Genomic DNA, 16,470 nt, shown 5'->3' on the forward strand with positions numbered 1-16,470 from the left:
ATTGTATGTTCCCATTCACCATTTGGTGTCGTTTCAGCTCTATGGCATGGAAGACTACTCTGGTCATGTTTTTATCCTACTGCTCGTTTTGTTTGAATTATTGAATTATATGTGCAAATCCACATTTTCACTTCGGACTATACTTTAGACTTCTGGAACGTTGTGTTTGTGCATACTGCATTGTTTAAATGTTTTGTTTTGATGTATTTATGTCTGTTGTTGCATGTAAAGCACTATATAAGTTAAAAGTATTATTATTGTTGTTATATATGCCTGTACTTCAGTTGTACTGCACATGCCCAAGGAGATATGAAATAGAGTCAGACTCCAATTTGACTAAAGGGGATCAGATCACCCTAATGGTGACATCACAAAATAGCCAAAACTTATATGAATTCATAATAACTATTAAATGTCCCCATATGTTCCCTTTAACCAAGAAAACATAATTAATAATTCAAGCACAAGGCATTGTGGGGTTTCCCCATAGCCTTCATTTTGTACTTGATTGTTTGAGTTATTTGAGTTTTAGCCTATTGATTTTTTTTTAAGAAAAATAAGTTCAAGGAATATTTTTGATTTAATTGCCCAAACAGTGACATTTCAAGTCATGTTAAATTAAGACAATTTGATTTTTCCAGTAATGACATTGTTAGGGTTGACCGTGTAACACAATACAATGTGCCACAATTGGCATGAAAACTATTTTAGTTCTCATTAATTGAGTGTTTATTCCTGTTGTATATTTGCAGATGATAATGGTGACATGTCAGTTTGACAAATACACCCCATTACTGTCAACGGTCTGCTATCAAATTACCAGAGGGCAGTGCGGGGTCAAGACCTTGACCCACTAGGCAATTGATCAGAGCATCGGTCTTTACCCTAATGTGTTAGTGTTTATAGATTTGCAGAAAAGTGTTAGACACTTTCAAATGTATTTCTCAAACTCTTAAGGAAATAGTTCACACAAAAATGATAATTCTCTCACAACTTTCTCACCCATATGCCGTCTCAAACTCATATGACTTTCTTTTGCAGGACACATACGAAGGTAATTTGATGGAGATATGAGGTGCGATGTAAGTCAGTGGGGTCCAACACTTTCAAGCTCCAAAGAGGACATAAAGGCAGCATAAAGCGAGTTGTTTAATTCATGCCTTCTGAAGTGATACAGTTGTTTTTTTTTGGCTGAGGAACAGGCCAAAATGTAACTAATTATGTCCACTGTTTTTATTGTATATCTTGTCATTTGCAGTCTTCTTGGTACGATCATGATTTGAAGCTCGCTTACACTTCCTTGCACTTGACGCATACGCAGAGCAGACTTAAGAAGAGAACACGTGGAGTTTTATGGATGATCTGTGATGCCTTTAGGTCCTTTTTGTAACTTGAAAATGTACCTCATCAAGAGCAGAAATTACCTATTTTGCTATATGGAAATATTTGCCCCCTGCATGTGATTTTTAGGGCATTTGTTAAAAACAACTTTTTACCATCTTTAAAATTGAAGAATGTAAAATGCTTGTATTTAATTTATTAGTAAATTAATTCAGTAAGGTTGTGACCTATATATATATATGATATATCACTATCAAATAATATTTTGTGAAAATATTTAGAAGCCTTAGAGTAAAATATATCAGATGTTTACATGAAATTAAATATGGTGGCATTTTTTGCCCCTATACATTTTGAATTTTGGGGGCATTTTTGTCACTTTCAGTGACTTGCATTGTATAGATATATTCACATCAATTCTCCATCAAAATATCTTTGTGTTCTACAGAAGAAAGTAATTTGACATTGAGATGGCACATGGGTGAGTAAATGTTGAGAGAATGACCATTTTTCTGCTCTCATGCAGGAGAGGTTTTCAACACATTACAGTATTTGCTTTTTTTCCTGACCTTTATGTTGCCTAATTTATTATTGATTGATGCAATTAACACATATAAATCCTCATGATCACTGAACAGAACACAATTAATTTACTGGATAAAATAACTAACCTGACCTCTATTGTGAGACCCTCAAAACACCAGTATAAAAACAAAAGTGAAGATATCAATTTGAAGTCAGAGATAGAATAAATTATTGCCAAAAGACCTGAACAGTTAAGCTCAAACATTTACAACTGTGCTGGAGGCTTGGTTGTTGAATGATCAAATTTCTTCTTGGGCCCTCGTATTCTTAGAAGTAAAATCACACCCTGTAACTGTCTCTAATGCCTATGCTTAAGGTGTTATCCTCTACGGGTGCTCACATGTCAGTGAAGCTAGCACTTTCATGCTTCAGTTCAAGAGGCCCCATAGCAACACTAAAGCTGTAAGAGAGTTTTTGGATATTCTAAAAATGATTTAACTGTAAACCGTTTGTAAAGTATTAGTATAGTTAGAATTAATGTCAGTAAAATGGCTAATTTGAGAAGAATTAAATTACTTCAAGGGTTAGTTCAATTAAAAATAAATTTTATCATTCCCATCACCACAGATGTGTATGACTTTTTTTCTTCAGCAGAACACGAACAAAGATTTTTAGAAGAATATCTCAGCTCTGTAGGTCCATACAATGCAAGTGAATGGTGACCAAAACTTTGAAACTACAAAAAAGCACATAAAGGCTGCATAAAAGTAATCCATATGACTCCAGTGGTTTAATTAAAGTCTTCTGAAGCGATTCAATTGGTTTGGGGTGAGAACAGACCATAATGTAACTCCTTTTTCAGTATAAATCTTGAGAGCAGTTTTCTTGGCGATCATGATTTCAAGCTGGATCACACTTCCTAGCACCAAGCTTGAAATCATGATCATGCCAGGAGACTGCAATGACAAGATGTTCAGTGAAACATATTTTACATTTTGGTCTGTTCTCACCCAAAACCGACTGGATCGCTTCAGAAGACATTGTTTTAACCACTGGAGTTGTATGGATTGCTATTGTGCTGCTTTTATGTGCATTTTGGAGTAGGGTTGCCACCCATCGCATAAAATATGGGATTGGCCAGTATTTAAGTCCCGTATTTAACCTGGTCAGATGGCATCGTGTTGAAATCGTTCCAGATCGCCACTTTAACATTGATATAAGTTGGAATATTTGGTGGGTAAGGGACCCTCTGAAAAGTCCACACATTGTGCTAAAACGTGCTAATACCGAGGAGGGTGTGGTAAGGGACCGTCTGAACAGTCCACAAATAGTGGTAAAACAGTGAATTTTTTTATATATATATAAATGTTCAATAAGATCAACAGTGTATGAATACAATCACAAAGACAAGTACAGGTGAAGGAAACTTTTTTTTTTTTTTTTTTAAATAAATACAAAAAAATGATTAAAAAATTTTAAAAATATGTATAAACCATCCAAAATGTATAAATAAATTAGTTAAGAAGACAAATAATAGAAACATTTTTAAGTTATGGGTCAGGAAAGTTCTCATTTTAGCATATAAGAAAGGATATCAAATTTGTATTAATAATGCATATTAACTCGCATTTATAATAATAACACATTTATTGCTAAAACTGTGGAGGATGTTGTCAAAGGCAGTGACCCTCCCCCCTCTCTCTCTCTCACACACACACATCCATTTTAGTGTCCCTTATTTTAAAGCTTTAAAAGTGGCATCCCTACTTTGGAGCTTCAAAGTTTTGTTCATCATTCACTTGCATTGAATGGACCTACAGAGCTGAGATATTCTTCTAAAGATCTTTGTGTTCTGCTGAAGAAAGAAAGTCATACACATCTAGGATGGAGTGAGGGTGAGTAAATGATGAGAGAATTAAAATGTGTGGGTGGACGATTCTTTGTCAAGTTATAGCAACAAATAAGCAAAGGAAACCTTAGTTAGCCAAGATAAACCTTCATTCAATTTGCAAATGTATATCCTTCACAAATCAAATAAATATTTGTTCTTATTTTACATATCATTTTATTAATTTCCTATAGGCCTGCGAAGTGATTATACAAATGTACTTGATAAATAAAATACAACTTGATCGGCTTCATCTGCTTCAAATTACAGGTTCAACCATTGACTCAAGTTCAGAAGACCCCCGGCGCAGTTTCAACCTGCCAGTCAAAGGGTGGACTTTGCTGTCTTCAGCAGTGCGAGTCTTATATCTGTTTGAGCGGTCAGCTGAGCATATTGTCGAAACAAGTCCTGTTGCCTTACAACAATACACCTGATTTAATTTAGAAATACGTTTTTCTATAGTTTTAGAAGTGTAACAGGACAAACAAGAGGTGGATATAAACATTCAAGCCATTAGTTTGAGGCTTCACCGCCGTCAGGCTGGAGTTTGCGGATCCTAAAAACTGGTGGAGTGGGGGGGAGGCGAGGAGGCACACCAAGCACCACTCTCGAGGGACAAGGACAACCATGTCCCGAGAGAACCAGGATGAGACCGTGGACCAAGTTGCCTCCCTCCACGATGACTGCGGCAGAGTCGTTGTCAACATTTCAGGTTTGCGTTTCGAAACTCAACTTAAAACACTTGCGAGATTCCCAAACACGCTGCTAGGTGACCCATGCAAAAGAATGCGGTTCTTTGACCCTTTGAAGAATGAGTACTTTTTCGACAGGAACAGATCAAGTTTTGATGCAATCCTGTACTACTACCAATCCGGCGGGAGGCTTCGAAGACCCAACAACGTGCCGGTTGAATTTTTTTTGGATGAAATCCGATTTTACGAGATCGGCGAAGACGTCATCGATCGTTTCCGGGAGGACGAGGGTTTGAAAGAAGAAGAAGAACGCCCGATGCCATCTAATGATTTCCAGCGTCAGATCTGGCTGCTGTTTGAGTATCCTGACAGTTCTGGATCAGCCAGAATAATCGCTGTCATATCTGTAATGGTCATCTTGATATCGATCGTCATCTTCTGTTTAGAAACTTTGCCGGTATTTAGAGATGCAGGTTTCAATAACCACCTTGCGCCAAACGTGACAACTACTGGAATAACATTCACGGGTCCATTTTTCTGGCTGGAGACCTTGTGCATCGTTTGGTTTTTCTTTGAACTCGTTGTAAGGTGTCTGGCTTGCCCAAGCAAATCCGCCTTCTTAAAAGACATCATGAACACCATAGATGTCGTGGCAATTCTTCCATATTTCATAACTTTGGGATTAGACCTCGCCGATGTCGAATCAAGCTCCCAACAGACCATGTCTCTGACCATCCTGAGAGTTATCCGCTTGGTGCGCGTCTTCAGGATTTTCAAACTCTCACGGCACTCCAAGGGTCTCCAAATACTCGGCCGAACCCTACATGCGAGCATGCGCGAACTCGGACTATTGATATTCTTCCTTATCATCGGCATCATATTGTTCTCCAGTGCAGTGTACTTTGCCGAAGCGGACGAACCAAATACGGCGTTTACAAGCATCCCTGACGCGTTCTGGTGGGCGGTTGTGACCATGACAACTGTTGGATACGGAGACATGTACCCCATCACTATCGGGGGCAAAATTGTTGGATCCATGTGTGCCATTGCAGGGGTTCTTACAATCGCACTGCCGGTTCCAGTGATCGTGTCGAATTTTAACTATTTCTATCGCCGAGAGAACAACGAGGGGGAGCGCGTGCAGTACGCGCACGTAACTTGTATTCAGCCGCCGGAGTCTCTGACTGACTACAATAAGAGCGACAGTAAACCCTCTCTCGTTAAATCATCAGACCATTCAATAGATGACGACTTCAGTTCATTAAGCGAATTCAATTCATTGGACGAATATACAGGAAAATTCACGGATGCGTAAGAAAAGTGAGGACCTGGTGGGTTTCTTATCAAGATTATATTCGGTTAGATGTCGTTTAATGTGATCCATAATAATTTTGCATAAATGCAAATATGCCTAGGTTGCAAGCCTACAGTTATAATTAGTTATATTACTTGGAGGAATATTTTTATTGCGATTATTATTACTACTACTACTACTGCTTGTGCCTACTGATACCATTATTACTGTTTTTAATAAATGTAATTATTTATTTAACAGTGCTGCCTTTATCCTAAAAGCTATTTGTTCAAAAGGAGCGCAGCTAGTACAAGATTGTGCAAGTTATTTTATGAACATCGAGCTCCGCTGTGTGGCTGGTTTAGGTCTTTGTAGAAGCTAAGTCTTGCATCTTTCAACATCCAACCAATCATACTAGTTAGCTGTAAACAGTTAATGAACACTGCTTGAGAATATAAATGATGTCACGTTAAAGATGGGTGCATGTCTTCTAATGTGTCACTCACTACGATTATGTTTATTTTTAATTGATTCTGCTAATCTCTATAAAGTAGGCATCTTACTTTTGTAAACATGTAATATATGTGTATTTTAAGCATTTTTGTAAAACATTTTCATTTATATATTTATTTTAATCTAGATTTTATTTATTATTTATTTTAAGATTTGCCATTGCCTTGTGAGGAATTTATCTTGTTTTTGTTTTTTTCTCTCTGTCTATAAAACCTGTATTAAAAGTACTGCCTTGTGGCTTATCTGAGAACTTATTCATAATGTGCTTTAAATGCAAATGTGGCTCTTTGCAAATGTTGCTTATGCTTAGGATCATATGTTATTCTTGGATTTATCAACACTGACACTGTAGGACACTGTGGGCTTATTGACTTTACAGAACAAAAGAGATCTTGGTTTGAGCTGTCATAAATTGTTTCATCATAGCATTTGTTTTAGGATAGTTCAAGAGCCCACATAACAGCCTCATGCCAAGTGGAAGACCTTGTAACACTTTAATGAGGTAAGAATTGTTAACTAATTTTTGATAAATAAATGCATTATTATTTTCATAGCTAAAGTTTCTGTTTGAATCACTTCATTTCTCTTGATACATTTGTTTCAGTGTTGGTCTGTAAGTAAATAGGGAGTGATCTATAATAATGGATTGCCCATATGACCATAAATGTTGGAGTGATCATGAGTATTGTCCCCTTAAATTTATAGGGGAGATCGGGGCAAGTTGTCACTTGGGGAAGTTGTCACACTGGCTGTATCTAAGTAAGTACTATATGGTTTTGAACCAAAAGTCTAATTACACATACGTGTTTTCTCTGTAAGTACCTCACTGAAACTTTAATGTCTGCTTTTTTTAAAGAAAAGGAGGGACGAGCTGAAATATTTTTTTGTGGTACTCAACATTATGCCACAAATGCTGTAAATTGAGTTTAGCTTGTATTGAACCCAGAATATTCCTTTAACTCATAGTGTGACAACATTCCTCATAACAGCAAAAGATCAATTTTAGGTCATTTGGAGTGGCATGTCCAACAGCAGGGTCAACGAATGTTCAATTCATCATGTGTTTTTTCTTGGCAAATATTGATTGAAATAGTCATAGCTTTTTTTTTGTAGTCAATAATTTAAGATGTATGCCAACAAAAACTGATCTTCAAAAACAAACCTACCTTGAGAAATATTCACTGTACAGTAAAAATGTGCCACCTCGTTTTATGTAATCATATGAGATTCTCACATGCTGACCATGCCAAAATACCAGTTCTTCACTGGGATTGCACTGTTACATCTTACCTTGAGTCAGAGTTGTACCTTGAGTCAGAGTTGAAATTGGACTCGGATGAGTCCAGCTCATCCGAGTCCAATTTCAGTCCGAGACCAGAGTAGGTCGAGTTACAGTCAAGACCAGAGAGGGCCGAGTCCAAGTCGAGACAGAGACCAGAAAAGGCAGCGTCTGAGACAAGACTGTTTATGAATGTATTAAATATATATTTTAAACAACTCTAGGCTAGTAGAGTATATGCAAAATATCTCATTTATTTGAGCTTAAGCTTATGCTGGGTTATTTTACCAGTCGAGAACAAAAATAAAATAAATGCCACATGCACAGATATTTTGAGGGTAGTGACTTCAAATATTGCCTATTATTACTACATACTATTATTACACATAAAAAACTCATTTCATTTGGGGATGCAAGCTTTCATTGTGTGTGGCATTTGATGGGCACATCAGCAAAAGGGAAGGGGTTGAGACCTTAGAGATACATCCTCTGCACATGCCTGATTACGACTTGTCAGTGTTAACAACATGGCAGTGAAATTAAAGGGCCTATGTGCAGTGTTGTTTCTAGTTATAAGTGGTAAGCAGCTGCTTAGGGCCCCTGAATCATCAGGGGGCCCCGCAAAGCAATGTCTTTTTTTTTATTTTAAAAGCTGGATGTAAGACTCATCATGAAGCATGCCTACAAATCAGGAGTGGAAAAAGAAAAAGGAAGAGAAATACAGATAGATCACTGGTAAGTAATGGATGTAAGGCAGCCACCTGGCTAGATGGTGTTTGTATGATGTCATGCATTAATATGCAACAATTACGTTATGCAATTATGCAATTGTGTCCCATTGTATAAAGTTATTTATTGTTAATGTGTTCATATATTCAAATTTAAGTTCATATATTCAAATATGTTGAAGACTGCATTGTGCTGTCATTCTTGGGGGGCCTGGATCCAGGGAGAAGGGGCAGGTTGGGTTGGGGCTCCATGTAGGATTTCGCTTAGGGCCCCTATACACTCAGAAACTGTGTGGCTTTGCATGTCAATACAAACTACCAGCGTCTGTATACTATTATATTCCATTCAAGTCAAGTAAACATTTCTGCTATACAAAATACAGTATTGTATTAAATATGAATGACCATGTTTACACAGAAAGTGAATCTAAACCTAAACTGATGACATTGACAGAAGTATTTTTATATTAGCATTTCCAAAAGACATAGTGGTTGTTCAGACCAGAACGCAGGTGTCTCGAGCCACGTTTTTAACAGTTTATGTTCTTTTATGCGGCACTCCTACACGGATCCTGGCATATAGGCAATATTAGCAGCCGTCTAAGGCGGCACCGCTCTCTGGGGTGGCAGGACATGTTACCTACTCGGCCGCGTACGTTTGTGCATCCCCGCCCTTGGCTCTATCGCGGTAGGAGTAAGGTGCCCTGAGTTGTTCCTGACAGGCTACTCGGCCTCAAAGACTCCACATGGTTAGGATTGTGGATGTTCATAATGCTTTCTCAAATTCCGAAGAAACATAAGATAACCATGATAACCAGTATAGGTACACCATGACACAGTATCACCTCAGTGATCTTGAGAATATTAGTATCAACCATGTGATTGCTGGGCAGATATGACAAAGTCATTGATGATTTTGTATCAATGAAAACTAGGAGGGGAATGTTAAATTTTAAATTAGGGATTAAGTGTAATAGCACAAGTAGCAAACTGTAAGTATTCTGCCATTTTCTTTATTGATTCTATAGTTTAATTGTGCAATTCAAATTATGTAAATGTTATAATAATTTGCCATATAGTTACATTATTTCTATATTAATTTTCTTGTCATTTTTATTTTAAGGGATAGTTTACCCCAAAATTTTAACTCATCATTTACTCACCCACTCTCATGCCATCCCACAGATGTGTATAACTTTTTCTTTTGCAGAATACAAATTAAGATTTTTAGAAGAATATTTCAGCTCTGTAGTTCCATAAAATGCAAGTGAATGGTCGTCAGAACTTTGAAGCTCCAAAAAGCACATAAAGGCAGCATAAAAGTAATCAATACGATTCCATTGGTTAAATCTGTGTCTTCAGAAGCTACATGATATGAGTGGTCCCTTTTTACTCTAAATCTCCATTTTCACTTTCAGATGTGAAAGAGAAACTAAGCAGGCAGCACATGTGTGACTTTACCTTTTAATATATTTATCTATATTAAAAAGTTGTCAACATCCTAAAATCCATCGAAACACTTAGAATCACGCCTGTGGCACCAAGTAAGCCACAACCGCAACTGGATACATGGTGCAATGATTAAAGATGTTCAATTGGCATGTTTATGTAAAAACAACATGAACACAATAACATGTTTGGTGTGAACGGCCCCTCATTATCATGAAACAACTCCAATGGAAGTTTCCCAAATGTACCTCTCAAAAAATTTGGTAAATGTCAACTTCATCCAATTATTGGTTTGTTCTCCGTTTTCTAAAATATCCTGATGCTGTTTTACTGAGTGAGAGACTGCTGCAAATTATTCAGACAGCAGTCTGAACAAATTGGACTGAATAGCGAATTGATTCAGATCTTTTTACCCATTTGGCCAATTCGCTAAAAAGAATCGACTCAACAGAATGATTTATTAGTGAACAGGCCATCACTATTTCTGATTCTAAGCAGCCAAATGAATAACGGGACACATGTTTTAAAAATGCTGATATTGTCAGTCAAATATATATATATATAATTTTATTTTATTTATTTATTTTTTTACAGTATATTTTTTGAAAACGGACTCTACTCAAGTCCGTGTCAAGCCTGAGTCCAAATGCTCACGAGTCCATGACAAGACCAAGACCATGAAATTGGTCCGGTCTCAAGCACTACAGCACTGCCTCGAGTATGTGCTGACTGGACATATTTTCAAAACACTCTTTGTAAACCCTACATCATTTACTGTAGCAGTGGCTCACTTCCAAGTGGCCTAGAATGAAATGGAGCTTAGTGGGTGTCGTTTTTACAAGTGCAACTTTTGGGAAATCCTGTGGTGGCACACAATGATACCTTGGTCACACACATAAGCAAAATGCATGGAATAAAATGTCCAAATTGTTTAACAGAAAAGAGATTATATTCAGAAAAGTCAATGCATTTTAAAAACTGAACTAATCACATGGTAACCCATCAAAGTACATACATTATTGAGATGAAGTCATTGGCTGTCCGTTTCTTATTCAGGATATTTAGCAGTTAAGAGCTCACTCCAGCTGCTGTTCAAACAGTGGCTGATAATGAAAACTGTTCATACTCTGGTTGCCTGATGGAGGTGTTCATGATTGCTGTGTAAAAAATGAGAACTGTTCAATTGGATGTAAGTTTCGAATCCTCATAAACAGCCTCTTTTATATTACATATATGGTTGATATGTTTGTTTTGGACATATATTTCTTTATTTCAGCTTTTCTCCTTAACAGGTCAACTTTATGCACTAATGGATAGACGTCATGCACCCACTGATCAACGAGTTCCGTGGTGTTTATATCGATTAACAATGCTTGTGCTCCACCTACTGGTGGATTAGAGGAAACATAACTGTCTACATGAAGTAGACCCCTTAATAGGGTTCTTTTAATTAAAGGACAGTATTATAGCCTAAAACATCACGTCTGAACACACACATCTTAATACACTCTAAATCAGAGGCTCAACTAAACATTACTGTATTGTATCATTGGTCTATATTCAACATTGGCTAAACTTATGATTTCGTGTAATGAGAGCGTTTCTCCCACTATTTTAAATTGACAAAAGTGGCATTATGAAATAAGCGACTTACAAATGTAAAGAAGACAAAAGCGTTCAAATAACAAAAGCTTATAAGTCCAGTGGAATTTAGGAAAACAGTAACACAAAAAAAAAAAAAAAAATAAATAAATAAATTATAATCTAAACATTCTTTGAACGAACTGCCAATATTCGATGTTTACTTGAAAGTGAGCTATCCGAGGTGCTGCAAAACATGACGTCCATGGTTCTGAAACTACACACCCACGTAATTCTATAAATATTTCAACCCCAGCACCATTTCTAGTGTCACGCAACACGCGCATGGAGATATGCGGATTTGTAACTATTGAGTGGGGAGAAAAGTCCCCTCGTCGAAGTATTCCATGAGGAAGAGCACTTTAGAGAATTCGCCTTTTTATTGTGGTTTTTTGGTAAGTGTGGTCAGAGAACAGTTCAAGTATCTATGCACATCTCAGTGCTTGGCGAATCAGATACTGCGCAAGTGTGTTGGCACATAAATGCTCTCGCGCATTGCGTGGACAAGCACTTGTGGCCACGCGCGTTAGTACAGCCGGTCTGCATTGCGTCGAACCCCTCCCCCATTCCACTTTATGGCTCTCCTACGGTCCTACCCCCCTCTCCCACTCCCTCTCCCTCTCCTCTTTCTCTCATGTGCAATACAGTGCTACAATATGTAAGGCATGATTAATGAATTATTCCCTCTCGCCTTAACGATTCCCCCCTTTAAGAAACCTTTCGCTTTAAGAACCCCCCTGTCAGTGTGTCCAGCTAAAACAGAGCTCTCGTCATCTTGTCTCCTCGTAAGTGGGATTTTTTGCTGATGCAGTAATGTCTGAAAATTGTATGGTTCGCTTTTGTCCCCTTAATGTATCTCCCGCCTGAGCTGAGCTGCAGCATTACAGTTCTCATGCAGTATAAGCCATTTACGCCAAGGTGCCGCTGCACGAGCAGGACGTTGCGGCTTCGTGTTGTTTTCTTTTAGCGTCTTTATTTTTTTCTTCTCGCTTGTCTTTTTGCATACATAACCCGTTTATATTGAATGTGAAGCTTTGTAATCCATATTTTCTTTATTGCAGCATCGTTTGAGAATGTCGTGATTCATTTCCGCTGTGGATGTGAGATTTATGGCGCGCGAGGACCTCAGCAGAACAGTTCGAAAGTGAGAAGATGCCAAGAACCTTTTGCAAGAGCAATTTATGCAAGAAAGTAGAATCAGGGGTGCATTACTGAGAGGAGACTGTCGGCAGAAGACGCATTCCATCAGTACCGAGGTAAGAACTACAACTACATCAGTTTAAAGTGAAAATCATTGTCATGATTGATTAGCAATGTGTCTCCAATTCCTATTCATATATGAAGTGAAGAAGTTGACAGCATTTATGTTGGGATGGAGCAGAAGTGACACTGTCCTGTCAAATCTTTTCAAGAACAGTCTAAATGAGCATAATGATGCAGAGTTTGCCCTTAAGGCTCTCCACTACTGTGATTAATGCATACAATAACAAGTAAATAAATAAATAATAAGTGTGAACTTGCTGAGTTGGCAAATATCGCCGCTGTTCGATCCATTTTTTTCTGACTCGGTGACAGAGGCAGCCCTATGCAGCGGAAAGGAGCGATGGTCGAGTCAGTGACAACCGCAGTGTGGCCACACTGAAGAAAAATCAAGTTATCCTCTGTCGGGGATCAAGATAAAATTGAAGTTCCAGAACTGGAGAAACGGAGAAAGCAAAGTCTTTGGAGGGAGGGGGGGAGGGAGAGGGGCAATTGGATGTCCGCACAATTAAATTAATTCCACAACTCCTGCAGATCTCCAACTTTGACCTGCAGGATGACAGTCGTGGCCGGCGACAACATGGATGAGACCTCTGCTGTGCCGGGGCATCCACAGGACACATACCCCCCTGACCATGACGATCACGAGTGCTGCGAAAGGGTGGTCATCAATATAGCGGGACTACGCTTTGAGACCCAGCTGAAAACTCTCGCCCAGTTTCCAGAGACACTGTTAGGCAACCCAAAGAAAAGGATGCGCTATTTCGATCCCTTGAGAAATGAGTACTTCTTTGATAGAAATCGGCCAAGTTTCGATGCTATTCTCTACTATTATCAGTCTGGAGGAAGACTGAGGAGGCCAGCAAATGTCCCATTGGACATGTTCTCAGAAGAAATTAAGTTCTATGATCTTGGGGTAGAGGCAATGGAGAAATTCCGTGAAGATGAGGGCTTCATCCGCGAGGAAGAGCGGCCCTTACCGGATCGCGAGTTTCAACGGCAAATATGGCTCCTGTTTGAGCATCCCGAGAGCTCAGGTCCAGCCAGAGGAATTGCTATTGTATCTGTTATGGTCATTTTAATTTCCATCGTCATTTTCTGTTTGGAGACTTTACCTGAACTGAAAGGGGACCCTAAAGGGCGGATACAGATTATAGGCAATAGCACCTTCTACTTCAAACCAAACATCTTGACCGACCCCTTCTTCATTGTTGAAACCCTCTGTATAATCTGGTTCTCCTTTGAATTGATTGTGCGGTTCTTTGCATGCCCGAGCAAAGCGGCCTTCTTTAAGAACATGATGAACACCATTGATATTGTGGCCATTTTCCCCTATTTTATCACACTGGGCACAGAGTTAGCAGAGGAACAAGATGGAAAGGAGGGCAAGGGGGAGCAGGCAACATCACTGGCCATCCTCAGGGTGATTCGTCTGGTCAGGGTGTTTAGGATCTTTAAGCTGTCCAGGCACTCTAAAGGTCTTCAGATTTTGGGGCAGACCCTCAAAGCCAGTATGCGTGAGCTTGGATTGCTTATTTTCTTCCTGTTCATCGGTGTCATATTATTCTCGAGTGCCGTGTTTTTTGCAGAAGCCGATGAAGCAGAGTCCCACTTCAGCAGTATCCCAGATGCATTTTGGTGGGCTGTTGTGTCAATGACTACTGTAGGCTATGGGGACATGGTGCCGGTAACTATAGGGGGCAAGATTGTGGGTTCCTTGTGCGCCATCGCCGGTGTGCTGACCATTGCCCTACCTGTGCCAGTCATTGTATCCAATTTCAACTATTTCTACCACAGAGAAACCGAGGGAGAGGAGCAGGCCCAACTCCTTAACGTGAGCAACCCTGACATCGCCTCTGATTCCAACTCCAGTCGCCGCAGCTCCTCAACCGTCAGTAAGTCTGAGTACATGGAGATAGATGGAGACATAAACAACAGCATCGACAACTTTAGAGAAGCCAACCTCAGAACTGGCAACTGCACTATCACTAATCAGAACTGTGTTAACAAAAGTAAGCTGCTAACAGATGTCTAGAGCTTACTACAGGAGTAGAAAATTACATATGAATGCTTACTTTACCTCCTTTTCTGAGCCTTTGCAATGCAAATATCTCTACAATGCAGAAGAAAGAAAAATAATTGACCAAAACATATACTATAATGGCAAAAAATAAGGCAGATCATTCAGTATATAGTTAGCATAACAAATTTTCAAAAAGGATGATTCATACCATGAAAAAACGTACAACAACCTCAAGGGCACACCTAGCTATTTGTCCACAGGCACTGAAGGACTCTGTTGTGATTATTAAATCATCATGCATGGACTGCAGATTACATTTCTTCTAGCTGCACATTGCATCCAGGAAAGTGCATAAAAGATCTGCATGGTGGTCACCTTGTCCATAGGTGGTCTCCCTCACAGTATGAGATCAACTGACCAGCAAAGCACCTTATATGAACAAGATTTACCTTCTGCTGGGATGCTATGGAGGCCAAGTTCATCGCCTCATGGACATCCGCATTGCTGCTATTTTCCAGCAGATGCTGTAATTTAGATATCACCAAGTGATGAAATGCCATGCCCTTTAGATATAAGACAGCACAATGTCAGAAGTGGAGCCTCACAGTTAGCATGTTTAGATTATCCTTGTTTTGATATGGGCATGCGTCGGACAGTACCTCATTACAATAGGATATCGGTTCCTTTTTTCCCCCCCATAAGCTCCCCTCTCCATCTATCTCCTCACATTTGGCATCATGAAAAGTGCACTAGTGTGTCATGATATGAGATGCTTATCATTTAGGTGTATTTAAAGACTGAATGTTTAACCTTACGGGAAACAGAATCTTAACAATATCATAGCATGTCAAAAGAACCTGCATTATGGCCTAATCAACTAAGGTACTGTGTATCCTAGTGTATTTAATGCATGACATCGGTATAATACAGCTTGTTGCAATTGAGATACCTCATAAGGGTGTCCTTGTTACAATCAGGGAAACTAGGGACTTTGATTCCTGACATTTTCTGAAATGTGACAAAATATATATGCAAGCCCCAGTGCTGGGATGCAAACTTTTCAAAGTAGTCAAAGACACAGAAAAGGAACTATCAAGATACTATCAAATGCATATTACTCATACTAAGCGCACCTGTTTTTAAAAAAAATTATATAACTTAAATAGTGCTGTGCATGGGCATTCTCTAATATATATATATATATATATATATATATATATATATATATATATATATATATATATATATATATATATATATATATATGGGCAATTATACTTCTTGCTTCCATTTTGCAATCAAATTTAGGATATTATGGATTGAAATATGCTTAATTTACCTTAGCAGGATGCAAAAGAAAAAACATGATAGAATTATTCATATTAGTTGCTAGTGCCTTTGACCCTCTCAGCAACAGATAGACGAAAGTGCCTCTGCGCTAAGATTGAAGTTTTAAGCAGGGCAAGAGAACATTATCTGCTCTAGAACTGGATGTAATGTATGTTGAGGCTGGTCATTAAATTTTCAAACATGGTTGTCAGGCACAAACCAACATTTTTCTGTGTTTTTTTATATGAAATTGGACATTTGAAGGCATTAACACGAGGGAAACTCTTAGAGTGTCGAATCTGCCTTTTGTTGTGGTTTAATTTTGTTGCACCATAAGAGTCTTCCTCAGTGAGGTCACTGCACAGCTCACTGTAGACCAGAACATGAGAGAACATAACAGCCTCTGAAGTACGATACATGTATGTCAGAATTAACACTCTTTGAGTACCCCAGAATTAGCCTTTTTTGAAGCACTTAGAACTAATGCAACAATGCAACCGCCCCTGAC

At 38.7% G+C, this 16,470-nt stretch overlaps 2 protein-coding genes and 1 long non-coding RNA gene across 3 annotated transcripts; all 3 read left to right on the forward strand.

Moving 5' to 3' along the window:
- The first annotated feature begins 4,019 nt into the window (after positions 1-4,019).
- LOC127640352 (shaker-related potassium channel tsha2-like) lies at positions 4,020-6,577 on the forward strand. Its single transcript, XM_052122860.1, has one exon. It carries the CDS (start codon positions 4,382-4,384, stop codon positions 5,759-5,761), a length of 1,380 nt encoding a protein of 459 aa, XP_051978820.1. The 5' UTR covers positions 4,020-4,381; the 3' UTR covers positions 5,762-6,577.
- Positions 6,578-12,022: 5,445 nt separating this feature from the next.
- Positions 12,023-13,065, forward strand: LOC127640366 (uncharacterized). Its single transcript, XR_007970088.1, has 3 exons — positions 12,023-12,135; positions 12,412-12,606; positions 12,926-13,065. It is a non-coding gene; the product is annotated as an uncharacterized LOC127640366 (long non-coding RNA).
- Positions 13,066-13,144: 79 nt separating this feature from the next.
- Positions 13,145-15,806, forward strand: LOC127640350 (potassium voltage-gated channel subfamily A member 1-like). Its single transcript, XM_052122856.1, has one exon. It carries the CDS (start codon positions 13,167-13,169, stop codon positions 14,643-14,645), a length of 1,479 nt encoding a protein of 492 aa, XP_051978816.1. The 5' UTR covers positions 13,145-13,166; the 3' UTR covers positions 14,646-15,806.
- Positions 15,807-16,470: the final 664 nt, after the last annotated feature.

Source organism: Xyrauchen texanus, chromosome 49, assembly GCF_025860055.1.
Source record: "Xyrauchen texanus isolate HMW12.3.18 chromosome 49, RBS_HiC_50CHRs, whole genome shotgun sequence".
Classification (NCBI taxonomy): Eukaryota; Metazoa; Chordata; class Actinopteri; order Cypriniformes; family Catostomidae; genus Xyrauchen; species Xyrauchen texanus.